The sequence below is a fragment of the Henckelia pumila genome, chromosome 4 (assembly GCF_033568475.1).
Source record: "Henckelia pumila isolate YLH828 chromosome 4, ASM3356847v2, whole genome shotgun sequence".
In the NCBI taxonomy this organism is placed as follows: domain Eukaryota; kingdom Viridiplantae; phylum Streptophyta; class Magnoliopsida; order Lamiales; family Gesneriaceae; genus Henckelia; species Henckelia pumila.
Window position 1 is genome coordinate 161,836,061 of NC_133123.1, and position 21,148 is coordinate 161,857,208.

At 36.0% G+C, this 21,148-nt stretch overlaps 4 protein-coding genes across 6 annotated transcripts; 1 reads left to right on the top strand and 3 right to left on the bottom strand.

Annotated features, from left to right (window-relative positions):
* Window positions 1-5,418: 5,418 nt before the first annotated feature.
* LOC140860301 (probable apyrase 7) lies at window positions 5,419-8,673 on the top strand. Of its 2 annotated transcripts, XM_073263246.1 has the most exons (3): window positions 5,419-6,895; window positions 7,704-8,237; window positions 8,561-8,673. In XM_073263246.1, the coding sequence occupies exons 1-2, from the start codon at window positions 5,767-5,769 to the stop codon at window positions 8,228-8,230; spliced, it is 1,656 nt and encodes a 551-aa protein (XP_073119347.1). In that variant the 5' UTR covers window positions 5,419-5,766; the 3' UTR covers window positions 8,231-8,237; window positions 8,561-8,673. The 2 variants fall into 2 exon arrangements, with proteins under 2 accessions (XP_073119347.1, XP_073119346.1); XM_073263245.1 differs by lacking the exon at window positions 8,561-8,673 and having other exon boundaries at window positions 7,704-8,283.
* A 53-nt stretch (window positions 8,674-8,726) lies between these two features.
* Window positions 8,727-10,296, bottom strand: LOC140860302 (uncharacterized). The gene is made up of 3 exons (XM_073263247.1): window positions 9,794-10,296; window positions 8,990-9,448; window positions 8,727-8,865 (listed from the first exon to the last, which is right to left on the bottom strand). Exons 1-2 carry the CDS (start codon window positions 10,015-10,017, stop codon window positions 8,995-8,997), a joined length of 678 nt encoding a protein of 225 aa, XP_073119348.1. The 5' UTR covers window positions 10,018-10,296; the 3' UTR covers window positions 8,727-8,865; window positions 8,990-8,994.
* A 1,313-nt stretch (window positions 10,297-11,609) lies between these two features.
* LOC140863206 (phenylalanine--tRNA ligase, chloroplastic/mitochondrial) lies at window positions 11,610-17,735 on the bottom strand. 2 transcript variants are annotated; one of them, XM_073266460.1, is made up of 11 exons: window positions 17,598-17,735; window positions 16,777-17,184; window positions 14,883-15,073; window positions 14,085-14,291; window positions 13,880-13,997; window positions 13,267-13,343; window positions 12,863-13,042; window positions 12,735-12,779; window positions 12,513-12,617; window positions 12,145-12,258; window positions 11,610-12,069 (listed from the first exon to the last, which is right to left on the bottom strand). In XM_073266460.1, the coding sequence occupies exons 2-11, from the start codon at window positions 16,979-16,981 to the stop codon at window positions 12,019-12,021; spliced, it is 1,293 nt and encodes a 430-aa protein (XP_073122561.1). In that variant the 5' UTR covers window positions 16,982-17,184; window positions 17,598-17,735; the 3' UTR covers window positions 11,610-12,018. The 2 variants fall into 2 exon arrangements, with proteins under 2 accessions (XP_073122561.1, XP_073122562.1); XM_073266461.1 differs by lacking the exon at window positions 17,598-17,735 and having other exon boundaries at window positions 16,692-16,830.
* Window positions 17,736-18,699: 964 nt separating this feature from the next.
* LOC140866752 (plant UBX domain-containing protein 10-like) lies at window positions 18,700-20,876 on the bottom strand. Its single transcript, XM_073271788.1, has 4 exons — window positions 20,115-20,876; window positions 19,860-20,033; window positions 19,251-19,427; window positions 18,700-19,172 (listed from the first exon to the last, which is right to left on the bottom strand). The coding sequence occupies exons 1-4, from the start codon at window positions 20,688-20,690 to the stop codon at window positions 18,945-18,947; spliced, it is 1,155 nt and encodes a 384-aa protein (XP_073127889.1). The 5' UTR covers window positions 20,691-20,876; the 3' UTR covers window positions 18,700-18,944.
* Window positions 20,877-21,148: the final 272 nt, after the last annotated feature.

The following is a 21,148-nucleotide window of genomic DNA, read 5'->3' on the forward strand; positions in this document are numbered from 1 at the left end:
ATTAAAAATAAAATTTTATAAAATATACAATAGATTTGAAGTAACATGTTATATCTGTGAAAATATCGTATTGTTATAAGAGCACCCACAATGGGTGTTCATTGGTTGTTATTAACACCCAATGAACACCCATGTGGGTGTTCATAGCATTGTGGGTGGGTGTTATTAACATCCACCCACAAGAGAGAGAAGATGGGTGTTCACAGTTGTGAACGCCCATCTTCCTTTCTTTTTTTTTTTTTTTTGTATGTAACTTTCTTTTTGGCGCGTGCTTGCACGCGCCAGAAAGAGAGTGTGCAGGTGCAGACGCGGGCCCCACGCGTCTGCACCTGCATTACTTTATTTTTTTTTAATTTTTTTTTAATTTTTTTAATTTAAATAATAATAAATAACGGTAATATATTCAATTATTTGTCAGATTGTGTCAAACTAGTGCATTTTTTAACGGAAACTTTTTTTTTGTTATTTAATTTATTTTATTTTTAATATAAAAAAAATAAATAAATAAATAAATTATAACGGCTAGTTAACGGCTAGTTAGAATTTTCATCTATAAATACCCTTCAATTCATCTATAAATAATATTATAATTATAAATATATTATAAAATGTAAAGAAAATGAATTTATTTAGTATAAAATAATTTTATAATGTTGAGTGGAATGTGGGACCCATAAATAATGAGTATTAATGTTAATAGGATTGTGGGTGGAAAGAAGGATGTGTTATTAATAGTGGGACCCATGACTTTTGATGTGGAGGGTGTTATTGGTGTTATTAATGGATAGGGTTGTGGATGCTCTAACAAAAATATTAGATTATTCTCATAATAATGAGTTCTATACTTTGCACACAAAAAAACAAAACTTGCTGAAAAATACCGAAGAATCATATTTAAAAAAAAAACAATCATAGAAATGACAAAGACATTAAAGCAATCCATTTAGCAATAACTTAAACCTGATTTTCAAAAATTGCGGATAAAAAGTATGACCGATGCCTCCAAAGCCTTGAAGTAGAGAAGACCCAAGGCAATGACAAATGCATTAAACCATAGAAATGGAGCAAAAGAATAAGTAGAATGGAAGGACTTCCATATTCTAATCATTCTCTTTTAAGGCCTAATTCCGTCAATGCTTGAAACAGAGACTCTACGATGTCTTTCAAAACACAATGACAATGAAATTCTTTCGAGTAGAGAAGATATCCATATTAGAAGACGATCAAACTATCAAGAAAGATTAATGGTGATTTTAAAAAATAAATATAGGTACTTTTGTACCAAAAATAAAAAAATGATCCATATTGAATTACGATCAATCAATAAAGATATGTAGTTGTTGCTCTGTGAACAAAGATAACGATAAATTATTGTAAATCCTATATAATGTGATAAACAACTCAAAGAAACTGATACAAAATGAGAAATAATAAATATAAAATTTATCTCAGACATATTATCGAGCATGTTGTAGGCATAATATATCTACTTCATCACATAATATAACATGACCATGAAAGATAACTATTGTATCAAAAACTGGTGGTGGTGTACTGCTAAACCAAAATAGGTTCACTTCTTACTTGAATTTATGTAGAGTAGTAACACTTCTTCACCATATATCTCTTATTAAAACCGTTAAAATCACAAAATTAATAGCCAATAAGAGAAAATTTTACCGATAAAATCACAAAATCCATAGCCAAGGAGAGATAATCGAGGAAGGAGTTCACACCGAATGCCTCATTCATTACCGTACGCAACATACTGGTTTCTTGCCTCATTCATTACCGTAAGAGTGGAAGTTGAGAGATTTGTGAGAGCAAATAAATTGATCTGACGGCTTTTGGAGAAGAGAACAACAGGGTATGATTGTCACTGGAGACAGTTTTTTTTAAGCCACGTTGTGAGAGAGTAGAAGGCAGTTGCACTGGCACTATGGTGTGATTGTGCGTAGAAAACTTATCCGTGCAATTTTTTTTTTTTTTTTGAAAGAATGCAGAATTTATGTCAGGCCATACCAACCTACGAATTCAGTTTCTAAGAAGGCCTCTAACTTGATAAAACAGAAAGAGAGAGATTTACAGTAGAAATATATATAGGAAATTAAAAATAAACAGTGTCCTCTCTCTTTTAAGATGAACTATTTAATTTATTTAGCTTCTCCCCTGACATTCTTCCACCGCCGCTGATTCCAGTGCTACAATGAGCGACGCCGACGAAGCAAAGACTTCTAGGGTAACGAAATAATAATTGATTTCTTCTCTTTTTTTTTTAATTTGCAATTTAATCGAATTAAACTAGTATTATGTGCATCTTTCTTTTGGATTTATGATGACGTTTGAGTGAGTTTGCCCCTAATTTTTGTTGAATTTGAGGAACGAATTAAAGAAGAAGATTTAGTTATTTATTATTATTTTTTTAAATTAAAGTCAGTATGGTGGTTGTGTACAAACATTAACATAGGTGTGCAACAAGACTGATGATGGCAAGACTTGTGCAATTAAGAGAAGAAGGAGATATCTTCCTCAAGACATTCTTTTCGATATTCTTTTACGTTTTCCAGCTAAAGAGTTAAATTTTGTGATGAAGAATGTATGCAGATAATGGGACCTCATCATTCGTAACCCGAATTTCGTCCGCCGCCATCTTCGGAATTCAACGAGTGGAATCATAATCCAGCAGGTGACTTGGGGTAGTAGTGAGACTTATGTGGAAATGCGAGGAGGTTGTCTCGAGATAAGTAAGTTTGAGTGTGGGTTTCGCGGTCTGGTATTCACTAGCTGTAATGGCTTAGTATTGGCCCCTGATATCAGAGACCATAATAGTATTTACGTTATTAATCCCTTGACAAAGCAGCGGTTCTTTCTTCCTCCGTATGGCAGTTATTTAGGAAACCATGGACCTTTTGCTTTAGCATTTGTTGAGGCTTCAATGGAGTATAAAGTGGCACGTGCGATTGATAATTGGGGATTAAATCGGAGGACACATATCGAGGTGTTAACTGTAGGAGTTGATAAAGTTTGGAGGCGGATTGAAATACAACACTTGTCTCTCAAAACTAGGCGTGCTTCCATGCCTTTAATACCATTTGTTACTGGAGGCTACTTTTGAAATACAACACTTGTCTCTCAAAACTAGGCGTGCTTCCATGTCTTTAATACCAATTGTTACTGGAGGCTACTTACATTGGATTCGCGGAGCTTTTGTTTTGACAATGAATGTAGAGACGAAAACTATTCACCGGTTTCCTCTGCCTCAATCACATCACATACTTTCGAAGTTTCTACCCATGGGCACTAGTCTATCTCTTGTTTATGGCGAGCTTTCGAGGGAAGTTTGGGAAATGGATCCGATAACAGGAAAGTGGATCGAGTTGTTCACCTTTGATATGGAACCTCTACAAGAAGTTTTCAAGGACTATTTCCCCCATTGTGTTTATCCTTTAGTTCCTTTTGGTTGGTTAGAAGTGAGGGAGGTGTTGCTATTCAGTTCTAAAGGTTTTAAGAGTTGGTTCGCAGGTTACAACATTAAGACAAGCGAAATATTGCAGCCGTTTGAGTTGGATCCTGGAGCACCTGCACGAAGACAATACCATGTTCTTGAATCACACGTGAATAGTCTGGTTCGGTTGGAAGGAAGAACTTAAGTGGATCGACTGCTAAGGAAATGGCAAGGGCCGATTTCAAGTCTGTCTTGCGATTTTAAGTAGGTAATTTTTGGTTTTTTTGTCACTGAATTATTAGTTGGTGGAAGTACTGAACGATGTTTTGATGTTCAAGTAGACAATGTAATCAAACACTACCTAGGAAAGCAATTAAAGCTATATATATGATTGTTAATTATTTGGTTCACAAAAAGGATACAATTTGTTTCAGATTTCATCTTAATTTGAACCATTACTCATTCACATACCATGGAACCATCAGTGAAAGTGTTTATAGTTTTCGAAGTAAATTAAAAAAAGCTGTTTCTATGTTAAACCGGCCATTGCTCATATTTTGGTCAACGTGTAGTCGAATATTCCCATTATGAGTAAGCATATGAATATTCCCATTATGAGTAAGCATATGATTATGATTGGTGGTGAGTACATGGGAACTAATTTCTTCAATATCAAACATTCTCGCATTCCTATTAAAGAGAAATTACTGTTAAGTTTGTGTTTGAGTCGAAGGATTTTGATTTGAGTAGAGGATTTGAAACAAGTCCATGAGATAAATTTGAAATCAACCCCAATCACTTAAAAAATAACTATTTTGAATTTGAAATTCATTGTCTGTTGGATTTGTTCATATAAACAAATGAATTTGTTATTATAGATTTGTAATTCCCTTGCTTCAAATCCATCAAACTAATTGCAACCTCAAGTCTTTTGGAAATTGTTAACTTTAATTCAAGTTTCATCTTGGAAACAAATTTGTCAGCAAATTTGATACTATGAACCACATCCGACATTAAATACAACATCAGTTGAGATAAGAAGCAAATAAGTTGGCATCGTTCAATATTTAATCAAATTGTATTGCGGTTGGAATAAGTGCAAAATTATTTGAGACGGGTCAGAATATCTTCAAAAAAATCGACAAACAGATGAGAATTTCATGGATTGATTACATCGATTATGATATCTGAATATCAAACATGAAATCTCAAAAAATAAAATTTAAAAATTGGGTTTTATTGTTGAATTACACTATCAACATTAAACACGACATCAGTCGAAATAATAAACAAGTCGGCATCGGTCAACATTCATTAAGATTGTACTATGGTCGGAATTAGTACAAAATTATTCGAGATAGGTCGAGATATCTTCAAAAAAGTCGACAAACTTACGACAATTTCATGGATTGATTATATCGATTATGATATCTGAATATCAAATCAAATATGAAATCTAAAAAAAATAGAAAAAATGGTTTTGTCGCTGATTTATAGTGTGTTTTCCTCTGTCATTTTCTACGGGCTCGTGCTTGCTTGTTGCCGAGAACGAAGGAGGTTATGCGGAGGACAAGAACAATGCTGAAGGGGGGCTTCAACGACGGTTCAGTTCGATTCTGTTTCGATGGTTCGAGTTTAAAGAGAAAAAAAATAAAGGAGCCGAAAAATAGAGCGAGTTAATTATGGGGCAATTTGCTCAAAAATCCTCAAATACAAACATGTTTTGCTTTGAGATCTCTAGTCATAAAATATGTTGGTCGAAATATCAAGTGTCTCGTCGACGACCATGAGGGTTAAAAAAGAGATATCAATTATCTCATCCCGAGGGTTAAAAAAGTTTTTATCGCATTTTTATTTTTTTATTAAAATTAATTTTTTTATTGAAGGGTAAAATGGTCTTTCGAATTTGAGGTCTGTTTGTTGAAGACCATGTCCGTATACCCCATTTTCCCAAGATTGCGTGTGAAATTTTATCAAAAATAAAAAAATTTGACGACAAAAATGGAAAGGAAAGAATTACCACTTCCCAGCGGACCTTAGATCTGGTCTCCTTCTTGCTGAAAGGTACGTGGGCAAATCATCAAACATTTTCCAAATCTTGAATTTTGGAGATATTTTGTGATTGATTGGGTATCTGAAGGTGGATTCTTTGTACTCCTCCTATCGGTTTAATCTGTTATTGAAGGAATTAGGAATTGACTGAATTATGCGACTTCTAATGTACTGTGTGTTCTTTGCTTGATGACCCTGCAATCAAAATTGAAGAAGATGATGTATAGTAGATTCAATAGTCGTGGGTTTCTTTTGATGTAATGTTTTAGATGGAGCCCAAGTCGAAATGGAAGCTTCAAAGTACAAGTTTTATTTGCAACCCCAGAATAAAAAAAACAATTATAATTATCATCTTGATCATAGGAATACTTGGTGGATATCTGGTTGTTAAAGATCAAATTTTTATGTCTGAGAAGATGAACACACATTTCACTGTTGTATTGGACTGTGGAAGTACTGGCTCAAGAGTAAATGTGTATGAGTGGATGGCTAATGATGGTAATGAGGCTTATGGGAAGTTGCCCATTTTGTTAAGAAGTTACCCACAAAATGTTGAAAAAAGCAATGGTTGTGAGTACCACTGTATGCAAACTGAGCCAGGGTTGCATAATTTTGTCGATAATGGATTTAGAGTGAGGACATCTTTAGAGCCACTGATTAGATATGCAGAACAATGGGTACCTTTAAAGAGGCATGCTATGACACCTATAATGGTTTTTGCCACAGCTGGAATGAGGAGATTAAACGTGGAAGAAGCTGTGCGGGTTTTGAAGAATGTTGAGAATGTTGTGAAAGAGTATGGGTTTTTGTACAGGAAGAGCTGGATTCGGGTCCTGAGTGGGAAGGAGGAAGCATATTTCGGTTGGGTAGCATTGAATTATCAAATGGGTGTATTTAGGAGTTCTTTGATGACACACACATTGGGACTTCTTGATATAGGAGGATCGTCATTACAGGTGGTGGCTCAGGTAGATGCTTCTGTGAAAGACGGTCATGAATTTAGATCAAAGTTTGGCCCATTTGATTATGATGTTTCAGCATATTCTTTACCAGCTTTTGGTTTTAATGAAGCTTTTGATCGGACAATCATTATGCTTAGCCATACTCAGTCGCTTAGAGAAAGTGGTAGTGGTATGTTTGAGGTTAGACATCCGTGTCTTGGTTATGGTTTCTTTCAAAACCATTCATGTGGTGGTTGCTTTGGACTTGATCGAAGAAGTTCAAGAAACCTGAGAAAACAGGTGAGAGGCAATGAGTTAAATTCTCTGTTACTTGTTGGGGAACCCAATTGGGAGCAGTGTAAAGTGATCGCTAGGTCAGCTGCCATCAATTCTAGCAGTTCAGATTGGTCACACAAAGTTCATCGTTCCAAGTGTGTAGGCTTGACTAATGATGGAGGTCGGTTGAAATTATCATGATTTGAGTATACAATTTAGACCAAAATATATTTTAAAATACTGAATACCAGTTGCATTTAATAACTGCCAAATATACACGTTATCGAGTGTTCTTTCCCAGTTTATTTGTGTTGTTTTGTTTTCTTATTCTATAAAGAGTCGGGTGCTTGTTTGTCATTGAAGTACACTGTGCTTCAGAAGTTAAATTTTTTGGTATAAGCAGCTGGCATTTGACTGCAAATTACCCGAAAATTTTTTCCCAGTATGATGAAACAGTGATGTACCTTTTACTTTATTTGTTTCTTCACTTATGGTGGTTATAACTTGTCATGAGCAACATGCAGGAGAAGTTTGAAAGTCTGCATTCTTCCCTTTTTTATAACATTCCTATACTGTTAGTTGTCAATATTGTTATACTATTGAACCCTCCAATGTGGGGTTCATTTCGTAGTTTCATTGAAACATCTGAGATTTTCTTATAAAGAAATCCCATTGAAACTGCGAGAGGAAAGCTAGACTCTGAGCATAACTTGGACTAAGAACTCGTCTCATTGCACATGAACTGAATAGTTTGTTTTGAACATCCAAATCCATGATGGTCAATTGACAAGTAAAAACTATTTCGGTTACTGTTATTTAACACACAGAGTAGTCCTACTTAATATCCGTTCTTGATTTGTTAGTCTTATGTTTCTCTGGAGCATAAGTTGCTTATACTGAATCGCGTCATCTTGGTTTCCCACATAAGTGTTGCATAATTGAAGTTCTGCCAAATTATGAACACTCGTCTTTCAACATCTCATCTGCAGGCATCACGGAGCTTAATTTAACAAAAACATCGCACTCTGTAACACTTTATCATGCGTTATCTGGATTCTTCGCTGTCTCCCATGCACTAAACTTGAGCCAGAGGGCAAACCTGACCATGCTGTGGGAGTTGAGTGACAGGTTATGTTCAAACCGGCCAGCTGATCAGACGAGCATCACCAGGCTGGATTGCTTTCGGCTCCCGTATTTGGCGTCTCTTATCGAAAATGCTCTTTGCCTAAATGGTGTGGACATAATATTCGGGCCTGGAAATGTTTCTTGGACACTAGGCGCATCACTAATCGAGGGAGAATACTTATGGCTTGGTTCTGATAAATCTCAAAATGACATTCTTTCTGTGTTAGACCATAAAATGGTATTTTCCCCATTGTTTACATTTCTTTTGCTTTTCCTGCTGCTCCTCTTTGTTTATTGCAGTCAAATTAAGTTGCCTATGTTAGGTAGAAAGATGGCTGCTTCTCGGACATCATTGCCATCTTACCTATATCCTAAAGGACAACCTGATTGATCAATAGGTACACTTGTATTTTTGATTGTAAGATGTAAAAATTTTGTCTGTCCTATTTTATGCATTTTGTATGATCCATAGTTCATTGAAAAATATCGATATATGGTCGGGTCGTCAAAGAATTTTGTGGGTTGTCATAATTTGTTCAAGAGCCTGCTTTTCAACTCTTAAAGCCATCAATGGATTTGATCAGGCTGCATCAAATGATATGCATCACCGTATTAATTACCAAGGGATGATGTAAATGTCTTGGGTCTTACATAGAAGTCAACATAATCCAAGAAAAAGGCATCCATCTAATTTATATAATTTTTTTGGAGAGAAAACCAGCTAATATGAATCAAGAGCTAAAGTCACGAGATACAAAAGCATCAAACCAAGAAGGTGATACACCATTACTCAACTCCAAATTCGAACCTGTAAGGATGACCTCACTAGCTAACCGATGTGCAGTTTCGCTCCCTTTGTCAACGTTCTCATCGGTATTGGTAAATGAGCTCGATAGACTGATTTTGCAGTCATTGGAATCCTGGTATGTAGGATAAGCAGTCCTGCAGATTTTCTTTTCCAAATGATTTATGGAACATAAGATCTGGAATCATTCTCAACGCCAAGAGTTTAGGCGGAAGGCGAAGCTGAAATTCGAAAATTTTAGAACTAGCAAGATCTTACTCTTGTATATATACAATGCGCAAGGAAATATAAATGTATGTGGGCAAGTTTACAGGCAAATTTAAGAGGGGACAGCAGGTGACTCACTAGCGTCAGAATTCGGCCACAAGACGGGGTTTGCAACCAGCAGCCTCAGACCCATCGACAACCACCCAAACCTCGTTGACACGACCAATGAACCGGAACGGAGAATTGTACTGCGCAATCGAGTAAGCATACTCACTCTGCACAAAACTTGTGTTTGCCCACGCAGACCTGCTCAAACTCATTGCCAACTTTTCAGCTTCTTTCACAATATTATTATCTCTTGCGAAGCCCGAAAATTTCCTGACAGCAATGCAATGACATTTCCAGGAATCGGGTTTCAGTTTCAGCTCAGGAAGGGGAAGAGGTGGGGTTCCCTGGAATTCTACTGGTAAATAAAATTTTATATTGTATGCTGATGATTGAAGAGGTCCAGCTCCTGGAACCACGCTTGTCAATACAGGTACAGTCATTGGAATCCTGGAAAAGTTCAAATTTGCTCCCTCTATGAACTGGAATAATCTGGGGAATTCAAGAAAGATGGAAACTTCAGCATTTTACCATCAAAAATCTTGATCATTTACCTCCATTTCCCTCCAGCAATTATGCCCATAAAGAATGAAGTAGAAAACACGCAAATGTCACTCGTCCGTTGGATTAAATTCTAAATTTCTGGATTTTCGAGAGTTGCATATATGGATTTGGACAATCCAAAACCTTCATATGGGCCTAAATCCATCCAAACAAAAAAGCTCAAAAAAGAAGATTATCCAAGTTTATATATATAAACTCCTGAGAACTTATTCCGGGTGAAACATCTCGCACGATTCAATGAGACTTGAAGACAAGAAAAGCTGAAAAGGGTACCTGTGGAAGCCATCTCTGGTGGCTTTCTCGAACGAGATTTCGTCCGCCGAAGCACTCATCCAGACCGATTCTCTGTAGAATCTCACCTCGAAATCTGATTCAGAGTGCATCACTGCATACTCCGGCGACTCGTACGCTTTCCCTTCACCCAATTTGGTGATGCTACATGATACAAGGAAGAATATCAGTGATGCTGCCACAATCGAAATTCTTGGGATACCCATTTTCTTGTATCTGTTGAGGAAACGAACACAGAGCAGAATCAAGAAGATGGTGTGATGGAATCACTGGATTATGCCTTTTAATTTGACGAAGGTGGTGACAATTGAAGGCAGTCTGGCCTGGGAAGAGTCGGGACAACAATTAACACGCTTTTCCCTTGCTCTGTTTGCGATTTTACGAAAAAATCATAAACGCGATTTTAGTTCAGATCAACGGGATATAGATTTTAAGTTCTAATATGTAGTTTTAACTTTTTTTAAGATCGTTAGGCAGTGTTTGGTTCCATTTTTTGGATTATTGAATGATTATTAAATGAATAATAAAAAACATGATAAATAAGGATTGGTAAATTAGATAATGGTTTAAAATTTTTTTTGCCAAAAATATTATTTATATTTTATTGGATGCGTGATTTTTAGGTTTGAGATAAATGGTAATTATGGAATTTATGTGTAAGATAAAAACAAGGATAAGTAATACTAGGGTGAGAGGAGGATTTAGTTAATCTATTATAACACAATTTTATCATTTCTAGGTTAGATTAGCTTGTTTTAATAAAAATCCTACCAAACAATGGATTAAATCAAAAATCACACACAAACCTACCTAATCCCTTGTACCAAACACTGCGTAATAATCATTTTTTATAAATTTACAAAATTCTGTAATAAACCAAATAATGAACTCATTATCAACTAATGTGTCTTACTCAGTGTTCTAAAAGGCACGACTTAGACCCGCCTAGGCGTCGTCTAGGCGCTAGGCGGTTGCCCACCGCCTCGCTTTCTTGCTAGGCTATGCCTCTAGGCATTGCCCGCCTAATCAGTCGCCAAGGCTGACAAAAATCCGCCTAGGCGGGCACAAAACCACCTAGGTGGTTGCTAGTTTTTATTTAAAAAAATTAAAAATAAAAAACTAAAAGAGAAACGCAAAGCGAGAAACAAACACAAAATGAAAGAAGAAGGGCGTAAAAGAAAGTCAAGCAAAAAATTAAATCTCATATTACATATGAAGACTTGATATCTATTAATATTTATGTTGTTATTATTATTATTATTATTATTAAAATTTTATAAGATTTTCATACAAAAATTGAAAAACATAAGATATAAAAATTATATTTTATAGTAAAACTCATGAATATTTCAAGTTATTTATTATTTAGGTTTAAAAAAAAACCGCCTAGGCGGCCAGGCGCTTGGCGGTGGGTCGCCGCCCGCCTACCACCTAGCGCTATTTAGAACATTGGTCTTACTTTAAATAACATATTGATTATTTTTATTCGATATTTTATATTTTCATAAAAACATTTATTCAAAAGCATAAATGAAACATTGTGAATCATTTGACATCATTTAAATATGTAATTTCGGGTTTTTTTTCCAGTGAAGAAATATACATTCACTTACACGTCAAAGCAAATGATACGCTAGGGCCTAGGCCACATAACAATCATTTGTAGAATTCTCATTTATAATTAATATTAATTTTTTTGTTGTAGAATGAAATCAAACACAATACCAAAACGTGTAAGCAACCAAATAAGGAATTTCATAGATTTTTAAACAATATATAAAATTGTTGAAATGTGTAATGAGATGTAAAATTATCTTCCAAATATTAAAAAAGTAACCATACAAGTGTCTAAGAAATGAAAGGCAACAAGGAAAATAAGAAACCACAATATTAAAAAGACAAAACAGTACCAATGTAGAAAAATAAAAAAGATGATCATATATTTGATGATCAAGAAAGTATAATAATTGGGGGGGAAAAAAAGAAGAAGAAAAAAGAAGAAGAGGGAGAAAATCAGTGCGCATTTGCTCAAGAAGAAGACAAATAAAATATAAGAAATAGCCATTATTTGCTCAAAGAGCCTTTGGAAGAACTATCCCCACTTGTATTCTCGGCTGACATATGTTAAGGCAACAACGAAATGCGCCGGTGCAAGTCTTCTATGGAACAAGAACCAGCTCCTTCAACTTCATCTTTTCGAAACAGACTCATCTCATAACCACCTTCAACTTGGACTCGATTTGTTCCCGTACCGTCCACTGTAAAACAGTAGGTAGCTCAGAATGGAAGTAAATAAATTAAACAAGATTCTTGTAGCGACAAAACGGAGTCACCTGTAAATCATTAATTTCCTCGTCAGTTAGAGACCGTTCCATCGACCTATACGCTATCCTATAGCAGTGACTCGTCATTCCTTTCTTATTGGTGAAGTTATCGATCAACGTCACCTGTTAATAAAGGGATAATTTATGTAAAGAGATGACAAACGGCACTTCACTGTCACAAATATCAAGGATATCGTCTCATGTATTTCTAGTATATGCGCATATCATGACGATTTCACCAGAGGATCCAATTACAAATGATGTAGCGGAGCAACTCAAAAGAGTAACATACTCTTAGCTCAATGTTCGAGTGACCAAAGGTTCTAAAACTACTAACTCATTGAATACAGTCCTAACAAAGGACATTACAAGCTTACCTCCTCCACAAGATCCCCAGCAACACCTCTGATAATTTCACAGAGGTTATTTTCAGTAAATGCATCGCTAATCCAGAAACTCACGTCCTTGTAACATGGAGGGTACTACAAAGTTACAATTGAAAGTCAAAATCGAAAAAAATTTCGAAGGTAGCTCTTATTTTCAATTTGATGCTGATAAAAGCAATCAGACAAACTATTCCTAGGTAATGTTAGTCATACCTTCGAGAATGGTTTGAACTTCAACCCGAGCTGGCCCTTGGAGAACTACACAAAATAATAGATTAGTGTTCAAGATTTTTAAATTATCTAAAGCAGCAACAAAATATTAAAGAACTTGAAAAAAATACTTGTGAAGTAAACCGCTGGTCATTGGTCCAGAAAAGGCGGATATCTGGAATGTCAAATAGAACCATAGCTAGTCGCTCCAGTCCGAGCCCAAAAGCCCAAGCAAGGTCGTCCGTTCTACCACTTCTCTTGAGTATTTCTTGTTCCATTACTCCACAACCCAATACTTCCAGCCACTTGTCCTGAAAAAATATCACACTCTAATATGTCTAGGTGCCACTGAGATACAATTTTCAGACAAAATGAGAGGAAATGATATTTTTAAAAAACAAAACAAAAGTGATGGCATTGATTTAACTTAAATCTAATAGCCTGATAAGCCTCCACGTGATAAAAGAAAATTTCTCAAAGAACAATCACTCTAAATCATTTGGGAACAAACAATGTATTTAAAAGTCAAAAGTACCTGAAAATATATTTCCAATTCAAATGAGGGATTTGTGAAGGGAAAATAAGCATCAATCCAGCGCATCTCCACGCCACCTGACCATAGGAAACACAAGAATTTACCATTAATAAAAATCAAAACATTCAGGCTCCATCAAACTTATAGACCAAGTGAAAAAATCTTGTTGACCTTACATCGACTGTGAAACAAATCTAGCCATTTACTAGGTATATTCTCATACTTATTAAAGCCTTTAAAAAGTCAAATTCTCAAATTTATTTAACCGTTTGGTTCCAGTACATGATTTTGTAATATCCTTTGCGCTGTCTTCAGTTTCACCTTCCTCTGCTGCTTCTTTAGTCTTACTTCTAGTGAGGAAACGCACAATAAGGAGTATGAATTTTAGAATGTAAAAACATAAATATGAAAAATCAGAACTGAACTATAGTTGCCCTATCCCAAGGAACCTTCTATGTTAAAGGAACCATAAGCACGAACACTATTCAACTTACTGTCTCTAGCTATTATAAATTTGATTTTAAATATTACATAACAAGATGGAATCTGGATTGCAATCAAAATTACATTATCTATCATCCAAATTAAAACTTAGATTCCATTCGCAACGTACCAAATAAATGGTGTGCCAAACCCTCAAGACATTTCTTTAGATCCTCAGCTACATATGATATAGCATCAGTACCAGAGTCTTCCCAGTCAGCTGGAGTGAAAACTCGGACTCCTTCCATCTGATTATTAGGCACCCATAAACATCTTTGAAGAAAAGGACCAAAGCTAGCTACATGACATGATAGCAATTATAACCTCAGACAAACCTGGTGAAATACTGGGTAGTGAGTTGAATCAATCGAATCTCTTCTGTAAACATCTCCAGTAACAAGGAAATGAGTATGCCCTCCCCTTAGCAACTGAGCTTGATGTGCACTCGTATGACACCTCAGGACAGTTTGAGAATCCACATAATATGTATCATTATAACTCCTGCTCACATGATCAGTAGGCACTAATACATCATCAAAATTCTGCATGAAAAAAAAATCTTATTATGTCTTTCAATTAATATAAATAAAAAAATTGCAAGTTCAATGCAATCAAGGAAAAAGCACTAAGAACTCACAACAATACCCAGAAACCGGAATCATAAGAATGAAAACATTCTACAGAATCCATGTCAGTAACATATATCTAACTTTTCTACCCACACCATGCAGCTAGCTTAGCTGAGTATCAGTAAACATTTAATGTTAAAGTTATAGCCTACAAAGCTGGACATTGATACTAACCATGAAAATGACTTGATCTAAGCGATACAGAACTCCATGCAAGTCTTAAACAATCCTTGCACTGGGGGTTACAAGTTCTAAAAGCATAAAGCATTCCTTCCAAACCTTGGTATTTTTGTTTTGAATTGTCGTGTGTTTAAATAAGCATGAAAATTCAATAGGTGCATAAACCAACAGAAATTGCGAGAATAGAAACTTCTATTGCCAGGAAGAACTCTGAAACATGAATTTCAGTGATGACATGAATAACTGGTAAATTAGCAGATATAGCACGAGCATGGAGAAGAAGGAAGTAAAAACCTTAAATTCCTTTCTGAGCATCTAACATACCGCTTTTACAGATACTAAAGGGCTCAAATCATCAAATTTATCAAATTTGTTTGGATAGTTGGTATCAAAATAATCATAGATTGCATTCTTTAGTATGCCAAGAGGATGTTGATCCCTCCTATGAAGCTGCAATCCCAGCTTTGAGAATATTGAATCCGGAACATTATTTGTTGGATCATCCTTCACTATTTCTGCATATTTATGTGTAAGGCCATCAACAATCAATACACACTACACAGACAATCAGAAACAATAATCTACATCATCCAGAGTTCCAAACGTGAAAAAGAACAAGAAACTAATTTATTTGACTTCAAAACCCTTTGCTGATGCTCGTTAAACAAGTTATTGCTCAAAATAATCAATATAAATAGGCAATCATTTTTCAGCAGTCGGTCGATAAACATTAAAACATCCACATATCGAATACTGTTTCTTCGGAAACACAAGATATGTGAAATCAACAAACGCGTCCGCAGAAGCTCCACGATAAAATTTTCATTTACTTTGGGGCACGTAACCGTCAAGCTCAACCATGAAAGGACAAAAAATAGAAAAAAGAATAAACCAAACATTTCGTGAATTCAGAAGAGAAACATATAAAACAGCAATCGAGATTCAGTGTTGGAACAAGTCCTTGCTCTCCAAATTACTTTGGAACATCTATTCTTGCAAGGAATCTCTTTGGCCATTGATTGGGTCCATCATATCTATTTCAGGAGGGTATATTTATGGTCTTGAACTTCTAACCACATTGATTCTCCTTTAATAAAAAAATCTTAAATAGTTATTCATGATGAATGCTTCTAGTGGCCGGAGACACTCATGGTGCCATCCCGATTCCATCTTCAGGGTTTTCCAATGGCTCTTTCGCAATTGGCAAGGGGTATCATTTCTTTCATGCTGAGGGAGTGCCAATATCTTCTTTTTTTTTTTCAAAATAAGAGGGGAGGTGCCAGGATCTTAGGCTTCAACGGTCCAAAAGTTATACCTTCTGCCTAAACATGCTTATTCTCACTCTGTGCATATGGGAAGTTAGCTACTATTGATCAGATACCTTTAATCCAGGATAAAAGTAGTTATCTTTGTAATGCAGGAATAGAGTTTCCAAACAAAGTTCGCACCTTGCTTCATGGGAGTTATCATATAACCATCAGGAGTGAATTCAAGTGACATAAGAAAGTTTACCGTAAAAACTCAGCTTGTAGGCTCTAGCTATTTCTAGGATGGTCTGTTGCATAAGAAATACATGGAACTCGATGATATTTGGGATGTAGATACATGTTTGGACAGTCCTTTTATCAAGATTCAGTTACACATATTCAATTATTTGCATATATTGCTGTCCTTTTCAATTTTGGAAGGCAATCATTTTTGCCTATTTTGGGATTTCATATAATAAAACAATCTTATTCATCTTTTATTGCTTTTTCAGTTTTTTTGTTTAGCATTTCTGGGTTCCTATTTGTTCTTTACATGAAAAACTTTCCTTGGGCGTGTTCGTACAAAGTTCTCTGTTGGATTCTCACTTCTAATCAGTGCCTTGGGCACCTTGGCTAAGTTGTAGAGTAGAGAAGAATTTAAGCACAGATGTTTTCTTCCTATGGTGTATGTATATGTGTGAAAATGTGTGTTCTTCCAGTACATATATTTGCCACCAGATTAAAACTTTTTCTTTACGCCCCTGATCGTTTGTATACTTTGAATATTCATGACATACTTCCCAATTGATAACATGGTGAGGCGTGATGAAAAAACCAAAAAATCTATCAAGATCATGAAAATTATCAAGATAGAAAAAAATCGAACCAAAAATTTTGAGGAGGTGCATCAAGATTCACATGAAGGAAAAGCCCCAAGCATGACAGAAAATTGAAAAGATGGATCACACGACCTTCTCTAGAAATCTTAGCACCACCAAGTTCGAGAAGTGAGGCCACAGGATGCCGCCATTTCTTGCAAGTGTTAACTTTTTCCGAAGGAACCGTGGCGAAGGATGTTGAGAAAGATGAAAATTGTAGGCCAAAAATAATGCTTCCTCTGGAGAGGAAATGGGAGGGCTTCGTTGAAAAGGCAGTATGGGCAAGTGAGAGCGCCATGGAAAACAGTGTTCCCAAGCTGCTACACTGCCTATTAACAGGTGGAGGGGGCAGACTGATTTGGGAGTGGAATTGTTTGGACAGGAGCTACAAGAGATAAAACTATTTAATACATGCACTGGACGCCGACTGCTATACTCATTGCCGACATCTGGGGATAAAACTTGATAGCAAATTTACAGATAAATTACCATCCAGACAGCCTGCAAGATACCACAACACAGAAATCAAGTAAGTTTCTTTTGCTGAATCCAAAATCATCGAACATACTCCTACCAATAAAAACTGTTGTGCAAACACTTGCATCTCAACTATATGAAACAATGACCCCTGTTCAAAAACTGGATGAACATTTCAAGAACCGATGTTTTCTATCTGAGAAGCATTTTTATACTCATTTAACCTATTATTCCAAGAAAATCGATCCTAACAGCAACTTTAGCATTTATTTTCATCTCGACTTATATATGCTATGTATTTGGTTTCAACCCATAAAAATATACAATCAGAAATGAATGATTTTGATTCGAACAAGATCGAAAAGGGTGAAGCCACTAAGTTTCATCAATTAACAGAGACATAAATCATAACTTGAAGAAATGAAAGAAGGATTTACCTCTTACGAGTATGGATTTTTCGTCCGTTAGCAGTTGGTGCAGGTTTCCTGTTTTCTTCGATTTAGGGGATAAGAGGATGAAAGACTGAAAAAGAAAGTGTTAAGAGTGAGCAGTCAAAGGTTGGGCCTTTGGGTGGGTGATACATTTGGCTGGGTCGGCCCGTCCTTTCCTTAGTTAGATACGTTGGGTGGGTGATATATTGGGTGGGTCGATAAATTTTTAATTCGTTTAAATGATAGATTTTGTTAATTTATGAGCCAACTCATTTCAATCCATCAAATATAACTAAAATTTGACGGATTCATCTTTTTTGTCTAGTTCATAGATAGATTTTGGTGGGTTGTGACCTGCTGACCCGTTTTGACAACTTTTGTGTGAGATTACATACCAAACGAAAATTACGAGGCCTGAAAACTTAATTGGTTTAATAATTCTATCTAATCAAATTTTTTTTCACGATGTTGTGTATTGATTCAATCTGATGGTTGAATTAAAATTATAATAGTATCACTTATATTTTATTTATATTAATTATTTAATTTAAAAATAACAAAATTATAATTTATCATCTTATCTCAAAAAAAAAAAATAATGATAATAATAAAGTTATAAACGGACGAAACCTGTGGGACTTTATAGTATGATATTAAATTTCTTAAATTTTTTTTTATTAAATATATCCATATGTATCTAATTAAGTTTCTAGTAAAGATTTGATCATTTTAATTATTAATTAAGACACATTTTTACTTAGTTATTTTGCTTAAAAACATAAATAATAAATACTAATTAGGTATCCAATTCTTAAGTCATTTCAACAATCAAGAAGTATCAATGATCCATAATATTATGGAAAACAAAGAAACATGTCAAAAGAACATAAGACAAGAAAGAAGAGCATTCTTGTTATATTTTGGAAAATAGGAAAAATACCCAATGACAGATTCAATTGCCGAAACGAGATCACGTGTATACGTCGATTAATGCATTGCATCACATGAAAAAATGACGTGACAGTCACGTTATCTGCTCATAGCTTACTACTCCAAAGGTAAAGTTGAACTATTGCAGGCCAAGTTTCCGAAATGCGAACGACGGACTTCAAATTCATGTAACTTTGTTGATCAATCCAAGTAAATGCATATTCACTTTTAAAAACCATTCTCCTAAAACCACATAACAAGAATCTGAAGAAATTTCTCCCCAAGTTAAATGAAGACAGGAAAGTACACAAACTTGTAAATGTCTAGTTACACTTAGCACATGCAACCTCATTTGTCTTAAAGATTGTGTTATCTTGAAAGAAACGTATCGCATTCTTTTGTTTTTCAAGGGGGGAAAATGTTTCAAAGAATCTCAAGAAAGAGGCTTGCTTTTGGATGGAGCCCAGAATCCTTGAGTGCCATTCCCATTTGGTCAACACCATAAACTTTTCTAGGGAAGTTTGATATTAGCCTGTAGTTTGCGACTCCTTCTAGGCCTAGCGAGTCGATGTACCGATAAATGGCTTTGATCTTGTCTGTACAGAGGAAGCTCTGCTCCCTCCTCTCTCCATTCGGAAACCGGATCAAAATCTGTTCAGGCATCGATGTTTCTTAGTTGTTCTTGTAAGCAAAATGCTCATGAAGATGTAAAGAACAAATATGAAATACCTGAGTGGGTTCCGAGTTTTTCGTTTTACTGGTACTAGGTTTATGAGAAGCTTCTGTCTTGGTTGCAGCTTGTTTTAGTGCAGTTGGTAGTTTGCTTCTTGTGGAGCTTTGTTTGGATTTCTCTTGTTTTGGAACACTGTTTTCTGAAGATGTAGGGCTCTCCATTCTTGATTTCTCCTGGCATAAGGGAAACATAGTAGATTGTCAGTTTCCTTACATGGTCTAATCTATGGTCCATGAGTTAAAAAATGGAAGACACTGGTACTAATCCCACATTAATCATGCTAGAAACTGTGAAATTATTCTTAACTGACATACTTTCAGGTCTAATGAGTTAGGCTTCGGGGTTCGGTGTCGCCCTCATGGACGGAGCCAAGAGGGGGCCGGTGGTCACACCCGTCCCCTCAACTCGGTCTCATCTATAGGATGTTATCCTCCAAATTTGCAATAAAAATTGTTTTCCTAAATTATATACCTACGCCGCTACTCTAGTCCGATAAAAAATCATCTCAACCAAGTTTTCACTTGGCAACAGAGTAGCATTCTCATTATTTGCAAGGTCATATTCATTAGCAATGTAAAAACTATTTGAATGTGAAAAGGATGTACTCTATCTATCTGAAGGGATGCAAGATAAGCAGCATCTTGCTCTTCTCTCAACCGACGAGTCGAATTCGCCTTCTCTTGCCGCTTAGCCCTGCCACTCCCAAATGCTGGTCCTTGTTCTTCCAACGTCCTCTGTAAAATTTCAACCAGTTCGCCTGGGGAAACTGGTCCTTCTATCTGTACAAAAGAAGCAAAACTAGTTTATACAGTACAATTTGTTGAGGAAATTGTCTTTGAAATCTTCTTGATGGAACTCACCTGTTGCAGAACTGCTAAATTATCTCCAGAAGCCGGAGCCACCACCGCGCAGAACGGAAAGCTGGCAGCCCTTAAAGCTGTAGCCATATGAATGCCCTCTCCTCCACTGGCGAGCGTGCCCCAGCTAACGAAATTCGCATCAAGAAACTGTACTGTCACCTCTGAACTAAGCGTCTCCCTGCAGAAAGAAGGGGTGAAAGGATGTTCCGGGGAATGAATGTACATGAACAAGAACTTATGCTCTTCTTGTGCCATCTTTAGCGCATTCGCGAACCGGCATGCGTAGAAAAAGGGATGCAACGTCCCATATTGCTGCTCGAATCTTGCAAGGAAAGCCCATTCTTCTTGGACCATTTGAGGCTGCTGAGGAGGATAATGGATCGGATAGTTCGGATGGCGAATGTGCTGATGATTCTGGTTTTGTCTATCCCCTGTACTGATCAAGTCTATTCCTTGATTCACAACTCGCGAAAAACCGCCTAATATGCTCCGGGGAAGGCTAACCATTCTACGCACGATGCTGTTCAACGACGCATCGCCGAGTGATCTAGCAGCTTCCCCCATTGTTGATGGCATATTTTTCTTGACAAACAACTGTGATTGTTACTGGTTTTTAATGAGAACAGATCATTTGTCTGGTTTTCTCGAGGAAGGAATCCTATGATCATGTAATGAAACAAATGTGGAAGAGGGATTGCATTGTCAAAAAGTTATGCTACATGAGATGTCTTAATCAACTTTATAATGTATTCTTTTCCTTTATCAAAGTTTTATTCAAAGCATGGAGAGAATGTTGCACAGGAGTTCAGATTTCAGAGGTATAGTAGTAATGTCTCTTGCTTTTCTTGTTCAAAGTTAAAAATGAATGTCTTCCCCTCAGAATTTGCTTTAGACCATGTCATCTGAAATATGAGATTTGGAGAATATAATATATAGCTAGCTTCATTGGGCAAGGGAATTGATGACCCAAGTCTCGAGAAATATGGCAATTTCTGGATCTCAATGTGATTGTACGATGAGAAAAAAAAATTGTG

What these genes read in the sequence shown, in the direction of transcription:
- LOC140866752 (XM_073271788.1), bottom strand. Translation starts at nt 20,690, where the DNA reads ATGCCATCAACAATGGGGGAAGCTGCTAGATCACTCGGCGATGCGTCG. An exon ending in ATTTAGCAGTTCTGCAACAG is followed by an intron (nt 20,034 to 20,114) that starts GTGAGTTCCATC and finishes TCTTTTGTACAG; the next exon opens with ATAGAAGGACCAGTTTCCCC. An exon ending in AAAACTCGGAACCCACTCAG is followed by an intron (nt 19,173 to 19,250) that starts GTATTTCATATT and finishes ATGCCTGAACAG; the next exon opens with ATTTTGATCCGGTTTCCGAA.
- LOC140860302 (XM_073263247.1), bottom strand. Translation starts at nt 10,017, where the DNA reads ATGGGTATCCCAAGAATTTCGATTGTGGCAGCATCACTGATATTCTTC. An exon ending in ACCAGAGATGGCTTCCACAG is followed by an intron (nt 9,449 to 9,793) that starts GTACCCTTTTCA and finishes TGAATTCCCCAG; the next exon opens with ATTATTCCAGTTCATAGAGG.
- LOC140860301 (XM_073263246.1), top strand. Translation starts at nt 5,767, where the DNA reads ATGGAGCCCAAGTCGAAATGGAAGCTTCAAAGTACAAGTTTTATTTGC. An exon ending in AGGCTTGACTAATGATGGAG is followed by an intron (nt 6,896 to 7,703) that starts GTCGGTTGAAAT and finishes TCTCATCTGCAG; the next exon opens with GCATCACGGAGCTTAATTTA.
- LOC140863206 (XM_073266460.1), bottom strand. Translation starts at nt 16,981, where the DNA reads ATGGCGCTCTCACTTGCCCATACTGCCTTTTCAACGAAGCCCTCCCAT. An exon ending in TGCTAAGATTTCTAGAGAAG is followed by an intron (nt 15,074 to 16,776) that starts GTCGTGTGATCC and finishes ATAAATATGCAG; the next exon opens with AAATAGTGAAGGATGATCCA. An exon ending in TTTGGCACACCATTTATTTG is followed by an intron (nt 13,344 to 13,879) that starts GTACGTTGCGAA and finishes TCCTATGGTCAG; the next exon opens with GTGGCGTGGAGATGCGCTGG.